General features: G+C 39.2%; 1 protein-coding gene across 2 annotated transcripts; it reads right to left on the bottom strand.

The window, feature by feature from the left end:
- Positions 1–1,880: 1,880 nt before the first annotated feature.
- PLRG1 (pleiotropic regulator 1) lies at positions 1,881–21,238 on the bottom strand. 2 transcript variants are annotated; one of them, XM_075709058.1, is made up of 15 exons: positions 21,177–21,238; positions 19,139–19,245; positions 18,757–18,899; positions 17,671–17,697; positions 15,935–16,028; positions 15,443–15,533; positions 15,145–15,246; positions 11,912–12,004; positions 11,428–11,577; positions 11,205–11,306; positions 10,582–10,684; positions 9,883–9,991; positions 8,215–8,354; positions 4,696–4,889; positions 1,881–3,720 (listed from the first exon to the last, which is right to left on the bottom strand). In XM_075709058.1, the coding sequence occupies exons 1-15, from the start codon at positions 21,183–21,185 to the stop codon at positions 3,661–3,663; spliced, it is 1,524 nt and encodes a 507-aa protein (XP_075565173.1). In that variant the 5' UTR covers positions 21,186–21,238; the 3' UTR covers positions 1,881–3,660. The 2 variants fall into 2 exon arrangements, with proteins under 2 accessions (XP_075565173.1, XP_075565171.1); XM_075709056.1 differs by having other exon boundaries at positions 17,644–17,697.
- Between the last annotated feature and the right edge of the window lie 1,623 nt (positions 21,239–22,861).

The following is a 22,861-nucleotide window of genomic DNA, read 5'->3' on the forward strand; positions in this document are numbered from 1 at the left end:
AGCTGATCAGGCTTACTGGCATTCATTAATTTCCAAATCCTCACCATTTTCTTAGGTGTATGAATAAAAAGCCTCATCTAAAAAAGAATAATGCATCTTGTGCACAAAAAAAAAAAATGCATCTTACGTGGATACTTACATACATGATGTGCCACACCGACAGTTTTTCCAAATTACTTGAGGGGGGGGGGAAGAAAAAAAACCACACAACAAAACAACAGAACACCCCACCAAGTGAAATCTTGACTTCAAAAATCAATGATAAAAATCCCATTGATTTAATTGTGACCAAATTTTCAGTTATGTGCCATGGACAGAAATATCCCTTTAATTTGATCCCAGTAAGACATACCAACATTAGTGTAACTTCAAGCTTTTTTCCACCCACACAGCTCCCATCCAGAACCTGTCCTAGACCTCATACTTAACTCCAGAGTTTTCAGTAGTTTTGGTGGGGTTTTTTTAATACATTAGAGAAGATTCATGAACAATTCTGCATTTGTTTTGCTAATCCCTTCACGCAGATAGGAAGCTCTTCATAAAATAGCCATCAATACTTTCTCTCTCCATTACAGCTATCTGCAAAAATATGTTACTATATTATGGGAAACAGTCATCAATTTTAATCCTAGATTACTTTAACTTTCAATACATATCTAGTCTTTTTTTTTGTTCTTACTACAAAACCCAAAGTGGAAAAAAAAGACATGAAATCATATTGTATTGAAGGTTTTATTGATGGCTAAATTGCTGTCATTTAAATCAGGCATAGCACTTTAATTCTTATCTAACAGGACTAAAAAGAAACTGGCTATTAAAGATTTACTTCTGTAAGCCTTTAAGTTGCCAAAGACATACTGTTCTGCACAACTTCCATGCTGCCAGCAAATGACAGCATTCTAGCTGCATAGCTTACATTGTATGCTTTAGTATACAGCAAGGAGTGATCTTAAAATTTATCACTTTTAGCAGTTACACTTTTTTTAATTATGTTACAATCAAAAAACATTTTCTTACTTCCCTGCAATTATATACAATATAAAACAAAACCCAAAGTTTGTGGTAGAAACGTGTACGATTTGATCATATACAGGAGACCACATCAAATTTTATGAAATAAGTGACAATAATTATTTTCCGAGATTACACTCCAGTTCAACATTACTTTAATTGTCATAGCAGTGTAACGCTTTCCAGAAGCACGGAAAATACATCGAATGGACCAGATCCTCCTCTTTTGCTTTATCTTATGACTTAAGTGGACAAACCTAGCGTCACTATGTCCTACACAATCAGATATATGTGTATCACAACTCACTATCTAGGCTTGCTTTGCACTAGAGAAGCACTTAAATGAAATCTGATAGTCTCAATGTGTCATAAATAATACTTACAGAAGTATGTGTGATGATATTCACATTACTATCAAGTGGAAGAAAAAACTGCTGGGAAGGAAATGAACATGCAAATAAAATGTTAAAGAACACAATTTAAAAAAAAAACATCACTTAGAACTGGGACAGCATATTATAGAGCCGAAAAGGAGAAGTATTATTCCAAGTAGTAGTGCCTAGCCTTTAATTTACAAACAAAATCTTTAGCCAGGGCACAAAAAGAATGCCCTGGCAACCACTGCCCCATGCTAGCAGGTTCCTGCAGAAGTCCAGAGAAGAAACACAGGTTCTACAGGAGACTTTCTAATCTCTCTTCAAAGCAATAAACAGTGGAATAAATGAAGTTTTTAAAGGAAAGTGCCAGTACAGAGATGATGTGCTAGAACTGTGAGCCAAAATCTCTAATTTCCCCTTCCTGGTTCCAAATTATCAAAAGAAATAGACACTTCTTAAAAAAAAAAACAAAACAACAAACCAACCCCCCACAATAAAAAACCAAAAACCCAAGAAAACAAACCACAACAAAAAAACCACCCCCTTTTCAAGTAAGTTATTCCTCTCCACTCTGGTTTCCTACAGAAGATTTCACTGTGAGCAAAAGAATTCTGTGTAACACCAATGCTCACTGATTACTGGAATGAAGCATTAGCAGCAGTATAAAATACACGTAGGCCATAACCTGTATTTTTCCCTGTTATATTAGTTAAAATGAAAACAGCTGTTATAAAGATCTAGAAAAATTCAAATTATCATTCCAATAAAAAATGTTTAATCCAGCTTGTAAATACCAAATACTTCCCCTCCCTTCTTTGTGAAGATGCTTCAGACAACAGCTGTCAACCAAAATTCAGTTATTTATGCAGCACAGACTGCCTTAAAACAACATTGTCAAACATTCAAATTATAAATACAAGACCTCCTGTGCATCATAAAAGACAAAAATTCTCACAATATAAACACCACTTAGTTTTACTAGCTTTTTGTAAGTTACATTGCAAGTAACTGTCATTTCTCTAACATAAATCCCAGACTTGAAAGAAGTCAGACTGGCAGAGAATAGAAATAATTATTGTGAACTGCTTACTACCAATGCTGTGGCCACAGAACAATTCTCAGCATCTACCCAGCATGACACTTGCCACTGCAGCTATTAACACCGCTAGCAAAGTTGCCAACAACCGAATGGCTTGATGACTTAACACTTTTCTCCCCTGTAAAGGGAAAGTGCTTTAGAGCAGCACAGACATCACAGACAAGCCATAGCAAGGAGGCTTACATGTTTACTGCTTGTTATGTGACTGCTTGTAAACACAATGGAAGATTTGTCCCTTCAGGAGTAGAAATTATCTTTCAGTAATTTTTTTTCATTTATTTTAAATTCCTTCATAAGATCACAGGGACACAGCAACATGTAAAATTAAGGCTGGAATGACTTAAGAGCTTTTCCTCTTAAAGCTCAGTTTTAAACGTTCACTGTACTCTGATGTCATATATGATTTGGATAACTGGAAAAAAAACAAACGGGTGATTTACAAAGAAAGTCAACTGGTCCTAACCCTGTAATGTCTGTCAACAATATGATTTGCAGTGGTCCTTCCTACAGAAGGTCCACTCTGAAATGAAATGAGTGAAGATGAGTAGTTGTATATGAAAGCTTTCCTAGGGAAAGAAACACTTTGAAGATCTATTTCATTCAATAACACAGCACTGGCAATGCTCAGTGGCTGTGTTTATAAAGCAAACTACATTATTATTATATTGTCCTGCTTCTTTCTTGATTACTCTATACTCTGTAATTTAGTATATATCCTGTTCCATTACAGTATATACTTAGCATATGTACAGTAAACAATACTGGTCTAAAAATCTAAGTGTCACTCAAGAAATTTCCAGTAGATCGCTTCTATGCATAAATTTGCAATTAACTTTCAAAGACAAGCAAGGGTCTTTCAGAAAACCTAGCTCATCAAAATATTTTTAGACTTACACTCAATAGATTCATATAAAAAAAAGTAACCACCTGCACATCTATCCTTTTCATGAACTATACGTGCTCCACAAAGAGAAAGTTAACAGCTGCAACTGGTTTGCTGGGATCACACAAGAAAAAAGACAAAAGGAAAGAGAAATAAAATTTATTATAAAATATGTTGAAATCGCAATGACTTAGCTGACTTCCTGCTCTGCTGTTCTAGGCAGAACAAAATGTGACTGAATGCTCTCAGGAAAGCCAAAACAAAAATCACAGCATAAGTATGTTGCCGCACTAAAATCGCTTTCTCTTGATAATTTCCGGTTTCCAGCTGACAGGATGAGTTTCTTCAGTCTAAACAGAAGAAAGAAAAGTCTCATAAGGATTATTTTTAACCTGTAATTAGGGTTTAGTTTCATAGTATATATACTCTATTTCATATGTAACATTATAATTACCTATCTACTATGTAATTAATTTGCCCATATGAAATTTATATCATCCCACTGTCTCAAGTACATGACAAGCCTTGTTCTGGTTTTTTTGGAGGGTTGTTTTTTTTTTTTCCCCCCAACAAGGACAAAAGTCAGGTTGCCAATGGCATTTCAGAAACAACATTGTAGTGATCAAAGCACAGGAACAGAAATCCCAGAGACAGCCCTTCCAGCGATATCTACATCCATACTGGCAGATGCACAGAGTCTACAGTTTGCCCAATTGCAAAATGGATAAAACATTCCTTATTCCTTTATAGGTAAGAGTTGCTTCAAGTCTAATTAATCAAAAAACTCCAAGGTTTAATAAAAATCCTTGTATTCTTTATATTGAAGAAAACTTTGATAAACTATACAATAATTATTGTCTTTTCCATTAGTAAATGGATTCAGATTTGAGAACAACAGTTTGAAAATAAGCTATTTACTCTGAATTCTAAAAACTAACCTCCATCATATACAGAAGTACAATAAATCTTTAAAATGTAATGTTTTCACTAATTCCCGTGTTTTAATTAATACAACCACACACAGTCCCCTAATGGCTTCAAAACACAATGTACATTATTGTATTATGATTTCTCCAAACTTTATCACAAAGGACTTTTGCAGAAGAGTTGACAGACCTCACACTTATTTGTACTATGGCAGTTAATAAGAAATTAGGAGTGCAGAAACTAGCTGCTGTCCTCTTAACATTATTACATACACATTGCTTTCAAACATCGATAAAATGGATTACACAAGTCTGTGTGTGTCCCTTATTGATATGTGTAACATTTGTTAGAAATTTTTTGATTTCATGAAAATACATTAAAAAGGCACTTTGACATACCGCAGTATCATCTTCTTTGTATACTTTTATGGTTTTATCAGCTTCAGCAGTTAGCAATCTGCTTTCCGACTGGTCAAAAACACAAGCAAATATTCCTGATTCACTGTCCAAAGAGCCTGGCTGTACAGCTGCATGTACTCTCTGGAAATTGTATCCAGTTCTCCAGTCCCAAAGATGCATAGTACCATTATCAGCTAAAACAAACAAACATACTTAGTATTTTAACCAGTTAATTTCTATCGGTTTTCTAAACACAGTATCATGAACAACTAATTAACACATCAGGAATACATCAGCTATAACATTCATGTAGAATAGCTCAGTACATCCTACAAGGCTTCCCATTTTCTACTGGCTTCCTTCTTAGTTAAGAAAGGCTGATGGAAGCTCCCTCAGAATCTCATCCAGTTTTACATCAGGTAACCCAGAGAAATGATACGCTACATCACAAGGCCATTGCAGCACATTGCTTTGGAAGCACAGTAAGGTCTAGCATTCTGAATATCAAGCCCCCTGCTCAGTAGCTCTACTAAAGTTGATCAAAGAGGCATCATCCTGTCGAACAGATTACAGACATTAAGGAGTTTGTCATGGGACATAGGCTTAATGTTTGCAGAGGTTCTATTTCAAATACAGTTTAAACCACTGCCACTATTACTGCTACTGGCATCAACTACAGGGTGTTCACAGCCATCTGAACTCTGTATTTAGAAGGATGCTCTCAAAGCAATTTTTCAGTTACAAAAACCAACCCACTCCCAAAGCATTACCTAGCCAAAACAGATCTATTAAGAATTTCTCCACAGCTGCCAGCTAGACAAGAAATCCAGGTGTTTCAAGAAGGGTGTTTCTACAGTAAAATACTCTAAGGTAACCTCAACTTATTTTAATTCAGCATCAACTTCTTTGAAGTTGCTGTAGATAGCATGAGAATGTAAAGGGGGGGAATCAATATTAAAATTTCAATTTTTAAAAAAGTCAACTAGTCAAATATTACTAAAATGATAGGGTTTTTTATGTGGAGGAGAAACAAGTTTTTCTAAAGCCTCAACTACTACTAACACAGAAAAGTCCTACAAAGGCCTTCTAGAAGTGTCTTCAAAATAATAAAGAATGAAATATGAGCCCAGTCCAGTATTTTGTCAAGTTCTTGCACTCACTATGAACGTGCCCGTTGTCAAATAGAGCTTTATCCAAATTTTAAGATCAAGGACCCCCTTTATATACATGCTTGAAAACATAACCAAGGTAAGCTGATAGTATAATTAACTATCTTCCAACTTCTCCTTAGCACATTTCCAACTTACGCCACATCACTAGCCTACAAGGCATATAGGACCAAATACTGGGACCAAATACTGGGACCAAATGCATTTGAGTGTTCCAAGGTGTAACTTAACTGTTACTTTCTTTTTTTTTTTTGTAATGCTCTGGTTACAAACACAGAAGCGTTTTTCATAAGTATTTGTTTCTGCAAACTCACAGAACCAATCTTAAACTGTCTTGTCATGTGTGATGCTGTAAATTAAGTCCCATCCTTATCGCGCTCTACAACTACCTGAAAGGAGGTTGTAGTGAGGTGGGTGTTGGTCTCTTCTCCCAAGTAGCTAGCGATAGGACAAGAGGAAATGGGCTCAAGCTGCACCAGGGGAGGTTTAGATTGGATATTAAGAAAGAAAAATTTCTTTACGGAAAGGGCAGTCAAGCACTGGAACAGGCTGCCCAGAGAGATGGTGGAGTCACCATCCCTGGAAGTGTTCAAAAAACGGGTCGACGTGGCACTCTGGGACATGGTTTAGTGGGCATGGTGGTGTTGGGTTGATGGCTGGACTGATGATCTTAGAGGTCCTTTCCAATCTTAATGATTCCTAGTTTTTACTTTCATTAAAAATAATCCAGCTACCAAGCCAGTAAACACGAAATTGCTACTCTACCCTTAACTGGTTTAGTAGTGGACTTGGTAGTGTTAAGTTAATGGTTGGACTGGATGATCTTAAAAGTCTTTTCCAACCTAAGTGATTCTATGACTCTATGATCCTTGTTTACAACTACCCGAAAGATTAGACAAGCAAAACCAAGAGGTGAAAAATCAGGCTGTGCAAGTTACATGGAGCAATACAATCTAGCTTCTTAATTCACTTTCCTCTGATTGCTAGTGTTCTCTCAGGACAATCTTGTGATTAAGCAACTGGTCTAGAACCTCAAAGATTTGGATTTAACCTCCTGCTTTAACTCTGTTTTCCCATGCAATCTTAGACTGTTTCTCTAGAGCTCAGCTCTCAAGCTGCAAAATTAGCACTTCCTTTTTCCACACTATTTACTCATTTCCTGCTTATAACAGCATCTACATTAAAAACACAGTTACCATCTCCCTACTATGTAGACACAATGCCTTAATGAAAAGATCTGACTTCAGCTGGGATTTCTAGAAGCTACTTTCAAAAACACTTGTCACTAAAAAAGGTCTACATATGTACTTTGTCTTGTATAAACATAAAACTCTCAGAAACATCACAGATTATGGTTTTAGTAACACATACTTCCACCAAAATATTTTTATTACAGTGCTTGGGTAACTAATATATAGAAAAATGCTACCTGCAATACGAGATAAATATTCTTACACGAAATTATTCATAATCAGATACAGTAAGCATTCAGGATTCTCCTCCTACCCCTACAACACAGATACATGAATACAAACTAGTAGTTCCAAGACTTTGGGGGCTCACAGACCACTAACCATACTCTAATGTATCAGATTATTATTAAATTCTTGAAGCATTTGAGTGAAAGAATTAAATCGATGTGTCACAATAGACACAAAATCCTCCGCATAGGCACTGGAGCCAAGTGGCTACTTTCTTAATTTCAGCATGCTTGAACATATAATATTGCTCAGTAAACATGGCTTTGATTCACACAGTCAAATAAAATTTGGAGATTAGATATCAGTCTTTTAAACAATACAAATATAACATCAGAAAATGCGTGCAAGAAACTTTGAGACAACAGAACCAATGCATTTGTGCTGCATAAAAAAACAGGGAAGAGTTCACATTTAAATGGTACAGCAAGCTTTAGCAAGATGTTTCTATATACTCTATCCATTCTCACTGCATCAACGTGTTACTAACAGAGAGCAGCCAACAAAGAACCAGATGTCTCCCAGGCAGCTTCCAATTTCCACACCACTCCCAAGGGGGCACTAATGATTCAGGCTCAGGAGATCACAGAGGATGGACTCTGGAGCCTTGCAGCGGCAGTCAACTGAGAAGAGGAAACATCTTCCCTGCTGCAGATTAAAGTCCTTTCAAATACATTTTTGTGTCTGCAGCTCAGTAACATCCAAGAAAATAAAAGTGGCCCTATTCACTACAAAATGAAGTTGTATGCTGTAGCAGGCTCATAGGCCCAGATAAAGGAGAGCTCAGCAAGCATCTTTGTATAAGGAGCTCCAACCATACATACATGGGGGAGCAGAGAGGGGAAACATGAACATGTATTTCTCATTTTTACCTCCAGAGACCAGAACGCCATCAGAATTTACAGCCAGTGTATTGATAATAGCATTGTGACCAGAGAGGTTCTGAATGAAGTTTCCATCTGGGAATTTCCACTGTTTAATATTATCTGGAGAACCAGATGCAAATGTGTAACTGAAAGAAAATAAGCACAGTATATTAAAATTCAAAAAAGCCATAGGGATAGCAAACATCCTTCATTGAAACTACTGTTAAATGCTAGTTGTAAATTTACTTAACACTAAAACTGCTGTTCTGACGTTTTCACTCCACATAAAATGAAGCAATTTTATGAAGTCATGAATTACCTATTTCTACTGCTTCCTTCCCTTTCCATAGACTACCTAAACTTTATAAATCCTATGCCATATAGAATGTTAATATGCAAACAAACATGAAAAATGCACGTTAAGTTCTTGTCAGTTGTTATTCTGGCAAATTTTCAGGTATAAGGGCATCATCAGCAAAGGTATCAGGGAAAGAAAACACAGAACAAAAAACCCAGTATTGGCTAGTCTTCCAAAACTACACAACCAAGAATAAAGCACTACAAAAAAGTGAACTACGAAAGATAATTTATTTTACTGAGTTACCCTAAAATAACCAACTCCCTCATTTTAACATGTGCAAGCAGTCACAAGGTCATTTCGGTAGCACATACAAAAGCTTGTAGGAATATCTTCAGTTGCCACAACATCTAAGCAATCTGCAGTCTATTTAATAGATTCTTCAATAACAAAACAGACTATTAGGAAAAAATACTGGTGTATTAAAAAACCAGAAATACTGAAATATAAAAATACTAGGCTGACATTTGCTACTGCTTGATAAAAACACTTCAGGTTTTTTTTTTTTTCCAAAGATGTATGATTGATGAATCTGAAACTAGAGGTTTTTTTTGCAGCAAATAACTAAAACTAGGGTTTTTCTCTGCTACAGCTAACAGGCTTAGCATGAGATTTTTATAGTTTTTCAGACACACAGACTAGATCAGAATTGATACACATCAAAGATTCTGAATTTCTGACAGAATTTTGTTTCAAAATATTGAAGTTGCAGAAGTACTGCAGTTCTATGTGATTTCCTTTTCTCCATTGTTTTAATGTGGATTTTTCTAAACAGCCAACTGTTGATGCATCAAAACACAGTATCTAAATTCAGAGCACTTCTAACAACATCCACCTTCAAAGATTAAATACTCACAAGAAGTTTCTTTTTAAGGCCAGTTAGACTGAAATGTCTTGTGCAGTGAAGCACATATTAAAAAAACCTTTGTAGTAATCACTGTCTCCTTTAGCATTATTCACATGTGTACCCTTTTACAAAGCTACTTCACTTTCTGCTAACAATCATTCAGTTACATATTTATTATTAGCCTTACAAAACCTGGTGTCACTGATTTCTCAAGGACTGCAAAGGCACATACATAAATTCCATGGGGTATAAGACATGCTCAGGATTGCTAATGTACACCAGTGCCAATACTTTGATAGCACTGTGTAGTGAAGGTATGAGAACTGATACATACATTTTTACAGCATTCTAAGCTCATTAGTTTTACACAATGTTATGCCCTACCATTCTAAATCATCACTCACACTGGCTTTCCATCACCACCCCATGTTATAAACTGTGAAAGTTTAAAAGAATGAGGAAAACTTACTGTCTTGGATGTAGCACCACTGCTCTTACAGATTTCTTGTGATTAGTTAGAGTAACACGAGTTTTTCCTGCCACTAAATCCCAGAGGCGTATGGTAGTATCATGACTGCCTACAATGAGAGGAAAATAAAAAAATAGTAGAAACCATCATATTGATTCTATCATTATTATTCTGATAAGGCAGACAAAACTTTGTATGTGAAGAGACAAAAATATTATGCTTGTTACAAAAATATGATACTAATGCCACCTCAGACAAGAAGGATGCTGGTTTGTAATAGTCTTTTTACACAGTTTGAAATTCAAGAACTAAGTAGTCACACAGCAAAGCTAGATTTTGACATAATGGGAGAGATGAACTTTACATTTAACCATGGTACTGGACACTTCTTAACTCAATTGGGGAGATCTGAAAAATCACAGAAAATGCAAGTCTCAATACATACTACAACAAAAAATCTGAACACCAGAAACAAAGGAAGCACAGAAAAACATTCAAACAATGCATAGCTGTATTTGCTTAAACATACCATTAATAGTATGAAATAACCATTGAACGGCCCATTTTCAACAGAAAACTAATAAAAGAAACTGAGTAAATTAACAAAGATAATATTATGAACCTCACATAGTTACTGAACAAATACATTGATAATTAGTTTTTTCAGTCATGTTGCTTGTGAAACCATGCCCACTATACCTGTAATAATTTGCGGTTCTGCAGCTTGGCACTTCACTGTTGCTACTGCATTTGTGTGTCCTGATAGTGTGTGCACACTGGCTTTCGTCCTCACATCCCAAATCTGTGAATTCACAATAAATAAGTCACAGAGGTCAATAACAGGTACATATTCAATGTATTTTAGGCACTGTCATTGATTACATGAATTCCTTGCCATAGGTCTAGATTAAACAATGGTATTTAGGTTGTATTTTTCACCCAACAATTCATCACACAACTGCCTCAGCTGGCAAATTTCAAGGGGAGCAGGGAGCCTGCCACTGAATTTCTAGACATACAAATAACAACGTCACCATAAAACCATACCATCTTCTAAATACTAAGTGATCCTATATATGCGCTATGAAGTCTACCTACTAAATTAAGAAATAAAACATTCTCTTGAAGTGACACAGCAGGTTTTTTTATATTCAGGGTTCAGTTTTATCGACAGTGGAAGACAAAGCTAACATAAATCACCTTAGTGTTTTCATCTTGATTCATTCTATGTTAACTTTTTGGCAAGTATTCACTTTTACAAATGGAAAATGTTGAACACACTGACATATCAAGATGTTAAAACGTAACAATGCTATACTTACTCGTGCTGTTGAATCTCTGCTACATGTTACCAGTACATCTATTGTTGGATGCAAGTCTAAGCCATAGACAGCACTTAGATGACCATGGTAATGTCTGATAACCTAGACGAATAAAAAAAAACGTAAACACACTTTAATTGGATATTTGAAAGAATATTTTAAATGCTTTGATTTTTATATTTGCCACCACCAATTAATTCCAATTTAAGAAACTACAGCTTACCTTATTGTATTCAAGATCCCAGCATTTCACTTGTTTGTCTTCTCCACAAGAAAAGAGGTATGGACTTCTTGCACTTACTATCACCCCTCGTACAGTACTGATGTGTCCCGTCAGAGACAATTTCAGTTTGCCACTAGCAAGGTCCCAGATCTGCATCAAAATAGGTATTTTGAGGTAGACAGGTAAAAGCTACAAGGTGATAGTCTTGGTAAACAGCCCAGATATAATTGATCCTGCTGCATTTTAAGTTAAAAATTACAACAACATAAACATTTGCTCTCCAGATACTACCATGTAATAAATGAAGTCTCAAGCAGTAATACTCCACAAATCCTTTGTGACTAGATAATAGAAGTGTCCTGCAGTTCATTATTCTGCAAGCAGTAACCAAGAAATTATTTTTAAAAGTCTTCAGCCCTTGGAAACAAGACAACAAAAAACCCACCCCCCCAATCTTTGTCAGTGATTTCTTCCAATCTCTTACCTTTATAGTTCTGTCAGCAGAGCCAGTAACAAACCACTGATTTCCTGGTTCTACTGCAATACATCTCACCCACCCTAGGTGACCACTGATGACCTTTAGAAAAAACAAAAATTTTTCTAAATCAGAAATAATACACATATATCTGTCAATATAATATTCATTCTCCAACACTGGAATGTGTTAATATTCACCAAGAAACACATGCTCCCCAAAAAGGTCAAATGTGAAATTAGATCTGAAGAGAGCTTGATTTCTACTTTAGTTAAATGAAGAGACTACTGAAAAGCCACGTCATACACTAGACTTGGGGAACTTGCAGTACAGAAAGACCCTGCTCCTATAAGGAGCTTTCTAAAATCCTTTGAGAGCCCGTAACACTGTGGGTCAACACTTGAGGCTTTGCAGAGAACGACTGTATTTAAGCACAAGTTCCTTATGCTGCTGTATAGTGCTTATACAATAATAGTGAAAGAACAATGATATAAAATCTTGGCTATTCAATCACATTGCCATATAATAGCTACCTCTTAAAGCACACCACCACTTCCTTTTTCCCAAATAAGGGGTAATATAAGTATGTTGGAAACTTTCTGGTAACAAAATACTGGAGATGGATCTCACAAGAAAAGCTCTACCAATACATGGCTTGCTTACAGCAGCCTTTCTGTTTAATTTCTCTGAAGTCAGACAGCTGAAATCAAAACCCATAGTTGTTTTCACTGGACGTCATACTTCATGTACTGTCATACAGCTCATTTAAAGAAAACCTAGAACACACCAAAAGTTCTTAGGCAGAAATACTTTAGAAAGCTAAAGTGGATTCTTCTGACTAGATAAGGCCACAGCCACATACATTTGAGACAGCTGTCTAGATTTCTTCATAGTCTAGAAATGGAAATGGGCATTTACAGGGCAGAAATATAAGAAATAAATTATCTGACCTATTTTAAGCCCCTATCTTTCACAAATAACTTCAAACCAAGCTTAGAAAGGCCAGTTAAAACATAGATCTTAAGCAACAGATAAGATGAAACCCACATTTGGTGTTCCAACCATGCTTCTACTTCTGAGTTGTTTGAACAAGCTTCTATCCTGTTGAGCAAAGATTTTGACAGCAAACCTCCACTAAAACTGCTGACATGTAGAACTAGTACAGTGACTTGAATTGTATTTACATTCTCTCTCTGAAAAGAAAATGCCCTAACAAGTAGTCATTTTTCATTTGTTTACCTTAAGTCTCTGATGGGGTTTTTTGGTGCCATTTTTTTAAAATTACATTTGCCTTGATTTTTATGTAGAGGATGTTCTAATACTGCTGTATTTAGAAAATCCAGTCAACACATTGGAGGGAAGGGATGCCATCTGGAAGGACCTTGGCAGGCTCGGGAGGTGGGCCCGTGCGAACCGCAACAAGGCCAAGTGCAAGGTCCTGCACATGGGTGAGGACAATCCCAAGCACAAATACAGGCTGGGTGGAGAACGGATTGAGAGCAGCCCTGAGAAGAAGGACTTGGGGGTGTTGGTTGATGAGAAACTCAACATGACCTGGCAATATGCACTTGCAGCCCAGAAAGCCAACTGTATCCTGGGCCGCATCCAAAAGAAGCGCAACCAGCAGGTCGAGGGAGGTGATTCTCCCCTTCTACTCTGCTCTGGCGAGACCCCACCTGGAGTACTGCGTTCAGCTCTGGGGCCCCCAACATAAGAAGGACATGGATGTGTTGGAGTGGGTCCAGAGGAGGGCCACAAAGATGGTCCGAGGGCTGGAGCACCTCTCCTATGAAGACAGGCTGAGAGAGTTGGGGTTGTTCAGCCTGGAGAAGAGAAGGCTTCAGGGAGACCTTATAGCAGCCTTCCAGTAATTGAAGGGCAGCTACAAGAAAGCTGGAGAGGGACTTTTTGCAAGGGTATGTAGTGATGGGACAAGGGGTAATGGCCTTAAACTGAAAGAGGGTAGATTTAGATTAGCTATAAGGCAGAAATTCTTCACTATGAGGGTGGCGAAGCACTGGAACAGGTTGCCCAGAGAAGTTGTGGATGCCCCAACCCTGGAAGTGTTCAAGGCCAGGTTGGATGTGGCTTTGAGCAACCTGGTCTAGTGGAAGGTGTTCCTGCCCATGGCAGAGGCGGTGAAACCAGATGATCTTTAGGTCCTTTCCAACCCAAACCATTCTATGATTCTATGATGTATTCCTCTGAGCTCAAATGTTTTTCAAAAAACTCCTTTTTAAGATTAGCCTTAAGATTTATGACTAATACAGCATTCAGGACCCTTCTGAAGATCTAAATGCCTACATATGGTGCTACATTTAGATGAACAGTGCTAAAACAACACAATTCTGATACTACGGCATAAAATTTTTAAATATCAGGAAAGCTTGACATTCCTAAAACAATATTCCCCCTTTCTCAGACAAAATATTAAATTGCTTAAATTTCATAGTAAGAATCAGCCTCTTAAGAAAAAAACAAACAACCAAAAAAACAAACCCCAAAAAACGTATGTACACATTCAAACAGATGCACCTGAAAAGTTAAAGAGATCTGAACCAATACACATGCTTAGAGATTTTCCCTTCAACGCAGCTACCCTGCCATGCTCATCACCAAAATGTTTAAAGATGATATGAGATTTTGGGGGAACGGCTATTATTACTCCCTAAGAAAATAAAAAGGCAAATTAGACTAATTCAAAAACAAGACTAGAAGTCGAGCAATCTAAACTGCAGAAATAATTTGTGATTAAAGTATTCAGCTTTTTTCCCCATTTTTATAGTAATTAAAAGAAGTCTGGCTGACTTAGACATTGACTGCCTTTAAGTGTTTTTGGAGACAATTTCATTATGTTAACATTGCTAGAGTATTTCTTTAACATGTTAAGTAGTTTCAAATTTTGCACTTTGTCTTTGAGTTCCTCTACCAAAGAATTTGACTAGAAAAGAAAAACCAAATCCTTTAATGAATATATCACACTACAGCTAAACCTATGTAAACAAAAGGGTAAAATTAATAATATTCACAAAATAATTTGCTAAATAGAATGAAAAATGTTTGTAATCCAATCTCTTTGTTATTTAAGGAGAGAGTGTACATATACAACTTAGTTGTGTCCACTTTTCACTCCACTTCATTTTTGTGAATAAGAAGCAAAAATTATGCTTTGAGGTCTTCACAGAACATAAAATACTCATTTACTTTTATATGCATGTTCATGTCATACATTTGTAACTTACTCTGTACAGTTTCCAAGGTGGATGCCACTGAGGTTTGGGCATGGTTGGAGCCTTCTTTGCCATTAGCGCAGAATTTTTGTTTCCACCAGCTTCCACCATAGCCTGTGAGTTAAAAGGAAGGTTACTCTTACACTTCATAATTTACCTCTTTGCCTAAAACCTAAAGCTTTCTCACTCTGGCATCTCAACACTGACTAAATTTAGTCAGTCAGGAGATCTCCATACAACACACAAATGAATCTAGAAGCAATTTGGTGAACACTATGTACTTTTCACATTAGATGTGCAACAAACTCACCACGGACATCCCAGGAGGCTGCGAACGCTCAGATATTCCAGCATGCCTGTAAATATCACCCACGCCAGCAGCTGTCCGATTTGCATCCAACCTAGGTTGAATGAAAATGGTTGATGGATTGGAAACACAGGGCTGCATCCAGCTAAGTGTTGTACACGTTCAAGGATGGAGACTCCACAACCTCTCCGGGCAACCTGTTCCAGTGCCTGACCACCTCAAGGTAAAAGACACCCACACACAAAGCCCCACTTTTTTCTCTTGTATCTAAACAGAATTTCCTGTGTTCCAACTTCTGCCCATTGCCTCTCAGGACATCCAAGAAAAAAAATCTGTACAGAAAAATGATGCCTGGCCACACTAAGAGTAGTTTCTTTGAGTATTTTGAATATTCTAATTTCTAAAATTTTTAAAGTAGCTCTTATGCCGACTTCTGTGTTTTGCCTTGAAATTCCCATAGATTATAAAAGTGTTCATGAAGTAACACAGCAGTACCTGGACTGAGAAGCAGGAAGTGCTACGGCTAAGGACTGTGCCGCAGATTCACTAGGCATCCTCTGAACCTTAGTATCTGCTGTCAGAGCCACACCTTGAAAAAAATGACACAGCAAAAGCAAAGACAACTCTATTAAAAAGAAAATCCAGCAAAGTATACTACACAAACTTACATACACTTACACCTGCAAACAAGGGCTTGTCACATCGCTGTAATATTAAATCCCATCATTCAATGACATTATTTTTCACATGCGAGTCAGATCTACTGAAATTTTTATTTTGGCCCAAATGCTTCCCATCTTGATTCTACTACATACATAGGTACACAATTTCTAGAGCAGAAAACAGTATGATTCTGTCACTGGAAACAAAAAAGCTTAACTAGGAGCAGTGTCCATCTTTTTATCCAGCTTCAACTACTATGGAAACACAAACATCACAAAAATAAACATGATCTTGAGAAGTATTTGCTAACTTAGGTCCTTTAGTGCACTTTATTATGCCACCCCTACAGGGTCATTGGCATCATGCAGTGTTGACAGAACTACAAAAGGTTTAGTCCTACTGAAGTGAGAATTTCAGACTACAACTTAGAATTTATAACCTCATCCTAACAACAGCAGATCACTTCTTAAAAAAAATTTAGAAACTCTTTACAAAGTGTAGTTTTGGTGCACACTGGTGAGTTTATTTCACACCCATTTCTCTATTTCTTTTCCTAACCAAAGCTCTGGCATTTGACAACAAAGACAATATTTGGGTGCAATGCCCAGGTTAAAACAAGAAACAACAACTAATTTTTAACCATGACATATCTGACTCTATTAAAAGAACACCAAACTTGAGGAAACCTCCGGGAGCAAGTCCTGTCCCCACAGTTAGTCAGCTATGCATGGGTTTTTTAACAGCTGAGGGTCCACTGAATACTCACATTTGTTAACTTACAAATCAAGTCACAACACATTTCCCACCATACTTGTAATAAACTTAAGCACTAACAGTAACAGATCAACAGTTAAAACTAAACTGCTACAAGGAGAGAGCAGGACTTATCAACAACAGCAACAATTAGCAATGGCCAATGTAACAACACAGAAACATAAACCTTCCAAGTACAGACGAAAACAAACGACCCTAAAATTATTAGACCCTAATGTCCCTTTCACAGAGCAAGGTGTTGATACCTACACCTTTCTGCTCTGGTGATGAAAAGCAGGATACATTCCCTCTTTTCATTCAACTTTGTTCTAGCTGGAACACACACTCCCCCTCCCTGTTCACAACAAAATTCTAAGCGCAGCTCTGCCACAACAGTGGAGGCACCAGGGATCTGTGGGTCTTGGCAAGCTCTCCAAGAGAAAGGGGCCCACGATATCAGAGAGTGGATTCCTAGAACAGTTTTGTGATCATGTTACCCCAGAATGCGAAATCTCATGGAAATGAATGACCGTCTCACAGCAAGCTCATATCCACTGAGGCTTAGGGACAAGACACGGCATCTGCACATAAATCCCCCTCCTAACCCAGAATATCTATCAGCCTCAAAACTCTCTGCATCAATACTAAAAAAGACTTCAATGGCACCTCCCACTACTATCAGCTATGGATTCACAGCAAGGGGAAGCCTGCTCCTGCTAGGATGGAGGATGCCTAGCTCTTTCAGGAAGGCAAAAATCCCAGGCAAACACTCATGGAATTTTACTTACCGGGACCAGGTGGATATGGATGTGTACCAGTTATCAAATACTCAAGTTCTTGTCCTAAAGAGCAACAAAATGTTGTATTAATGATTACATTTTATACTCCACTGCAAATGATGCAGTCAAACAGGAAATATAGGAAACCAGCAGGTTGTACACAGAAGTGATTGCTGGTTTCTCCTGCTGAAGTACTATACTTAGAAAGCTGAGGTATCCAGAACAAATGAAATTAATGAAAATAAGAAATGTCTAAAACTCAAGAGTACAGTAACTTTTCTAAAATGGTGATGCCAGTTGTTATCAAGAGGGACTCTCTCAAGAGAAAACTCTTCATACTTCCAAAGATGCCTTTTGAAGTAGGTATTATGGAAAAGGATTCAAGTACACAAATAGCATGGGTGTCTGAAACCTAAGCTAGTCAAGACAGTCAACTGTGTGTGGTATTGGAAATGAAAAAGGTTCTTTTCTTAAAAAAAAAATAATCATCATCTCTAAACTTCTTTTACTCTCGGAATACCTCCAAATAAAGCAGCTTGAAAAAAAATCTCAACTAAAAGACAGTGGCATTCAGCATTCTTTAGAAGAGAAGTTTCTGTATGGAATCTACCTACCTCATACAGATTTTATATATAAACAAACATAGGTTGAAAAAAACCCCCAGATTTAAAATAAAGAGTTTTCTGGTTTAATAGTTGCACAGCTAAAGGAAGTCAGAAAAAATTCTATGAAACAAAATTAAAAAAACCCAAACAAACAACAAAAGAGCATGTCATTGACCATCGTGAACTTGTAAAAAGGAGAAATACATTATTGATCTTTCTTTTTCTAACACCTAAATACAGCACACACTAATGTTACCATAAAAATTACTTGTTTTACTAATAAGTTACTGTAAAAAATTCACAGCATCCTAGTACTCCTCTGTTAGAACAACCTTTTTCCTTGTTCTGCATCACTTACCTCCTGTGGACCCTAGCAAGCAAAACACCAATTAAAAAATGGTATTTTGATTTCCATCTTTATCTCCAATGGATTAACATTGGACTGCATTTTTCAGATTTTTCATCAGTGAAACCATCACAAAAGAAAGGACAAATATACCACTAAGAGCAAACTAACCTTGATTTCCAGAATACTGTTTGTGTCCATAAGGATCCCCGGTGTTTGGACCTCCTTTCTCTCTCAAGTTTTCTTTAAGAGTAGGCATGTGCAACACTGAGCCATACTCTGTACGCAGCTTGACTGCCATCTTTACTTTGTGACTGTTGGAAGAGTAAACCATAATACCGATTAAACCCCAATTTCTGAATTGTTAGTAAGTTTTGAAATATTTTAGAGAAGGTTTTATACAACTTACTTTACAATCCTATTATTTTTTCCTCCCTCATGACTACACTGTTAACTCTACAGAAACATCTGAACTTCTGACTTGGATGGAGCTATCGCTAACATAATTTAAAACTTTGAGGCATACCAGTAATCCACTGATTGCAGTACTTACCTTTCTTCATCTAATGGGATAGGCTTGGCATTATCAGCTACAAACATATCATGGGTTCTTTTCAAAGATCTGAACACAAGCGTGTGCACAGAATGCTTTTGGACTTCCTAAAATAAAGAAAGGAGTATTTCAATACATTTGGACATAACTAAATGAAAAAATTGAAAATGGAAACATAAATTGAACTGAGTGGCAATTTCAGACTTCAGTACTGTCAGATGATACAGCACTATTTAGTTCACAGAAAACAATGCTCTTCCTGAAAACCAAAAAAATTAGTTTATCCGTTAATTCAGATTATTAATTCAGGTTAAATTCAGCATTTACTCAAAATAACACTCCCTTTCTTGGAAATTGCCAAGACTTTGATAATCCAACAAAAACTTTGATCAAACTTTCTACACTGGCATCTACATGACAAATCCATGAGCGTGCAAGCTTTTTGCCTCATCCTTTCCAGTTCTGTTTTCATAGGTAGGCAATAAAGTAATGAATTCTGAAAACATTCTTATAAATTTTATTTCACTACCACCATAAAAAGAACAAGAGCAATCATCAGTTTCTGTGCACAGTGTCATTTACATAAGCACAGCACAGTTTACTGATACAGAACTTAGGTTCAAATCTGACCAAACTTGTTTTCCTTTTATAATTTTCATTTGTTAGTAAAAATCAAGACATACTTAAAATCTCATTCAGGAACTAACAAGCAGCATTAAAAAGCTATTAACTTACACAGAATATGTGTTTACCAGCAGCACAACTTTTTTATTAATATTTTCCTCCCAATGGACCAAAAAAAAAGAAAAAAAAATCATTAGAAGTCTCAGCCTGCTTGCTTCGGTACAAAACCAAACCATCTGCAGAACTGTATTTCTGCTGCATGTCACACAATGACAACAAACTAGGAGCTACATTAATAACTTTTGGCACCAGATATCACTCAGCTGCCCCATCTCCAAGATTCATTACACAGGTGCTTTCCCTGTTAAGCTCTTTGTAGGTTCTGCTTTCCCAGCCTGGAAGGTGTCCACTCACCAACTCGTTATGCAATGGCTGTTACCCTCCTAACTCAGTAGCACCTACACAGTCTTTTTGCTCTGGCTCAGCGAGATCCTGCAAGCTCCAGGTATTAAGTGAAAAAACCCCAGCATTTGGAATTGGGTTAGGCATTTCATACAAGCGGAGAAAGAAATTAGATTCACAATAGCTAATTATAATTCAACAATAGCAACTGTTGAAATCACCACATGAGTAGTAGATAACGCAATGCCTCCCCAATAAGGAAGAAGCATTTACAAATATTTTCTGACCGAGACACCACTCTGTAAAACAGCTAGCAGCATTACGTTGGGCAACAGTCTTTGCATCTTTTTCCATGCTCCTGACAAGAACACTTGCTTTTAGAAGTGCACAATATTCACCCCACAGTAACTATTCCACGGCCTATAAAAACAGTGGCCTTCTCCCCAGCTTTATTCCTAAGCCCTCACAAAAAAGCTACCGTTTTCTTGCCTAGCTGACAAAGCCAGTAAGTCACCGGGGGTTGGGCATCACACCGTCACCTCCCCAGCAGCAACCCAGCATAAGTCTGGCAAAGCAAAACGGCCGCCTGCTGCTTATTCCTGCCCCAGACCCACAGAGCCCACGGCCCCCGCGAGGCAGAGGCGGCAGCCCTCAGACCGGCGAGAAACACCCCTCTCGCCTCCCGCCTGCAGCTCGCCGTCCCCCGCGGCGGAACGGCCAGGAGCAGGGAAGGCGAAGGGACCGCCATGGTCTATCCCCACAGCGGCACCTTCGTACCAAGGGGGACGTGAGAGTTGGGGGTGCGGTGCTCGGTGGCCCGCGCACGGCTTCTGCTTCGGCTTCTGCTTCGGCTTCCCCTTCCCCCGCCCCCCTCACAGGCCCAATCCGCCCCGCTGCCCCGGCAGCGCTCCCTAGTCTCGCCCGGGGCGCCTCAAGGGCGAGGCAGGGAGGACGCGAGGGGCTCAGCGGCGGGCGGGCCGACCACCCTCCCCTCCCCGTCCCTGCACCTCACCTCCACCATGGCGCCGGCGAACTCCCACCGCCACAGCTCTCAGCGGACAGCTATGGAGGAACTTCCGGCGCCTGCCCCGCGCCGCGCCGGAAGTGACATGCACGAGCGCGCCGGCACGGACGCGCCAGGGGGCGGGTTAGCGACAGGGAGAGGGGGCGGGGCCGAGCGCGGGGGGGGCGGGGCTTACCGGCTCCATCGCGGCGTGCTGAGGGTCGCGGGTTCGAACCCCCCGGGCGCTGGCGGGGGCGTGCGGTCCGACGCGGGGGCGGCACCCACGCGGGACACTTAGGGGCGGTGCCCCCCGAGCGCCGTCCCCCGCCACCAGAGGGCTGCAGTGACGGGTACCGACCAGAAGAGCGCAATATTCACCTTTCTGAAAGGCGCCCAGTGGCCTCCTAAGCCTGCCCGGGGTGATGAGGGAGTAGAGGACATCTCTGCAGTGGTTGCCCACGCTGAGGGATTGGATATGCTCGGGTCAGCCTGATTTTGTAGAAATCATAGAATCATAGAATCGTTTAGGTTGGAAAAGACCTTTAAGATCATCCAGTCCAACCATTAACCTACACTACCAAGTCCACACTAAACCAATCAAGGGTAGACTAGACTAAACCATGTCCCCAAGTGCCACATCTACCCGTTTTTTGAACACTTCCAGGGGTGGTGACTCCACCACTTCTCTGGGCAGCCTGGTCCAATGCTTGACCACCCTTTCTGTCAAGAAATTTTTCCTAATTTCCAACCTAAACCTCCCCTGGCGCAGCTTGAGCCCATTTCCTCTCGTCCTATCGCTAGCTACTTGGGAGAAGAGACCAACACCCACCTCACTACAACCTCCTTTCAGGTAGCTGTAGAGAGCGATAAGGTCTCCCCTCAGCCTCCTCTTCTCCAGGCTAAACAATCCCAGTTCCCTCAGCCGCTCCTCATAAGACCTGTGCTCCAGACCCTTCACCAGCTTCGTTGCCCTTCTCTGGACACGCTCCAGCACCTCAATGTCTGTCTTGTAGTGAGGGGCCCAAAACTGGACACAGTATTCCAGGTGCGGTCTCACCAGTGCCAAGTACAGGGGGACAATCACCTCCCTGCTCCTGCTGGCCACACTATTCCTCATACAAGCCAGGATGCTCTTGGCCTTCTTGGCCACCTGGGCACACTGCTGGCTCATGTTCAGCCGGCTGTCTACCAACACCCCCAGGTCCTTTTCAGCCAGGCAGCTTTCCAGCCACTCCTCCCCAAGCCTGTAGCATTGCATGGGGTTGTTGTGACCGAAGTGCAGGACCCGGCACTCGGCCTTGTTGAACCTCATACAGGTTGCCTCGGCCCATCGGTTCAGCCTGTCCAGGCCTTTGCAATTGTTTTGGGTCGTGCAGCCACAGCTTTTAAACATTGTTTTCTTCGGGAGTTCTCAAGGATAAAGCCTGTTCAGGGAACCACACAAAATGAGGGGGATGTGGAAAAATAGATTCGATATTAGGAAAAATTTCTTCACAGAAAGGGTAGTTCAAGCATTGGACCAGGCTGCCCAGAGAGGTGGTGGAGTCACCATCCCTGGAAGCGTTCAAAAAACGGGTAGACGTGGCACTTCGGGACATGGTTTAGTCTAGTCTACCCTTGGTTGGTTTAGTGTGGACTTGGTAGTGTAGGTTAATGGTTGGACTGGATTATCTTAAAGGTCTTTTCCAACCTAA

Source organism: Pelecanus crispus, chromosome 4 (assembly GCF_030463565.1).
Source record: "Pelecanus crispus isolate bPelCri1 chromosome 4, bPelCri1.pri, whole genome shotgun sequence".
Taxonomy (NCBI): Eukaryota; Metazoa; Chordata; class Aves; order Pelecaniformes; family Pelecanidae; genus Pelecanus; species Pelecanus crispus.

Coding starts and splice junctions, on each gene's coding strand:
- PLRG1 (XM_075709056.1), bottom strand. Junction 8,355..9,882: donor GTGGTGCTACATCCAAGACA/GTAAGTTTTCCT, acceptor ATTTTCTTTCAG/TTACACATTTGCATCTGGTT. Junction 3,721..4,695: donor ACAAAGAAGATGATACTGCG/GTATGTCAAAGT, acceptor TCTTCTGTTTAG/ACTGAAGAAACTCATCCTGT.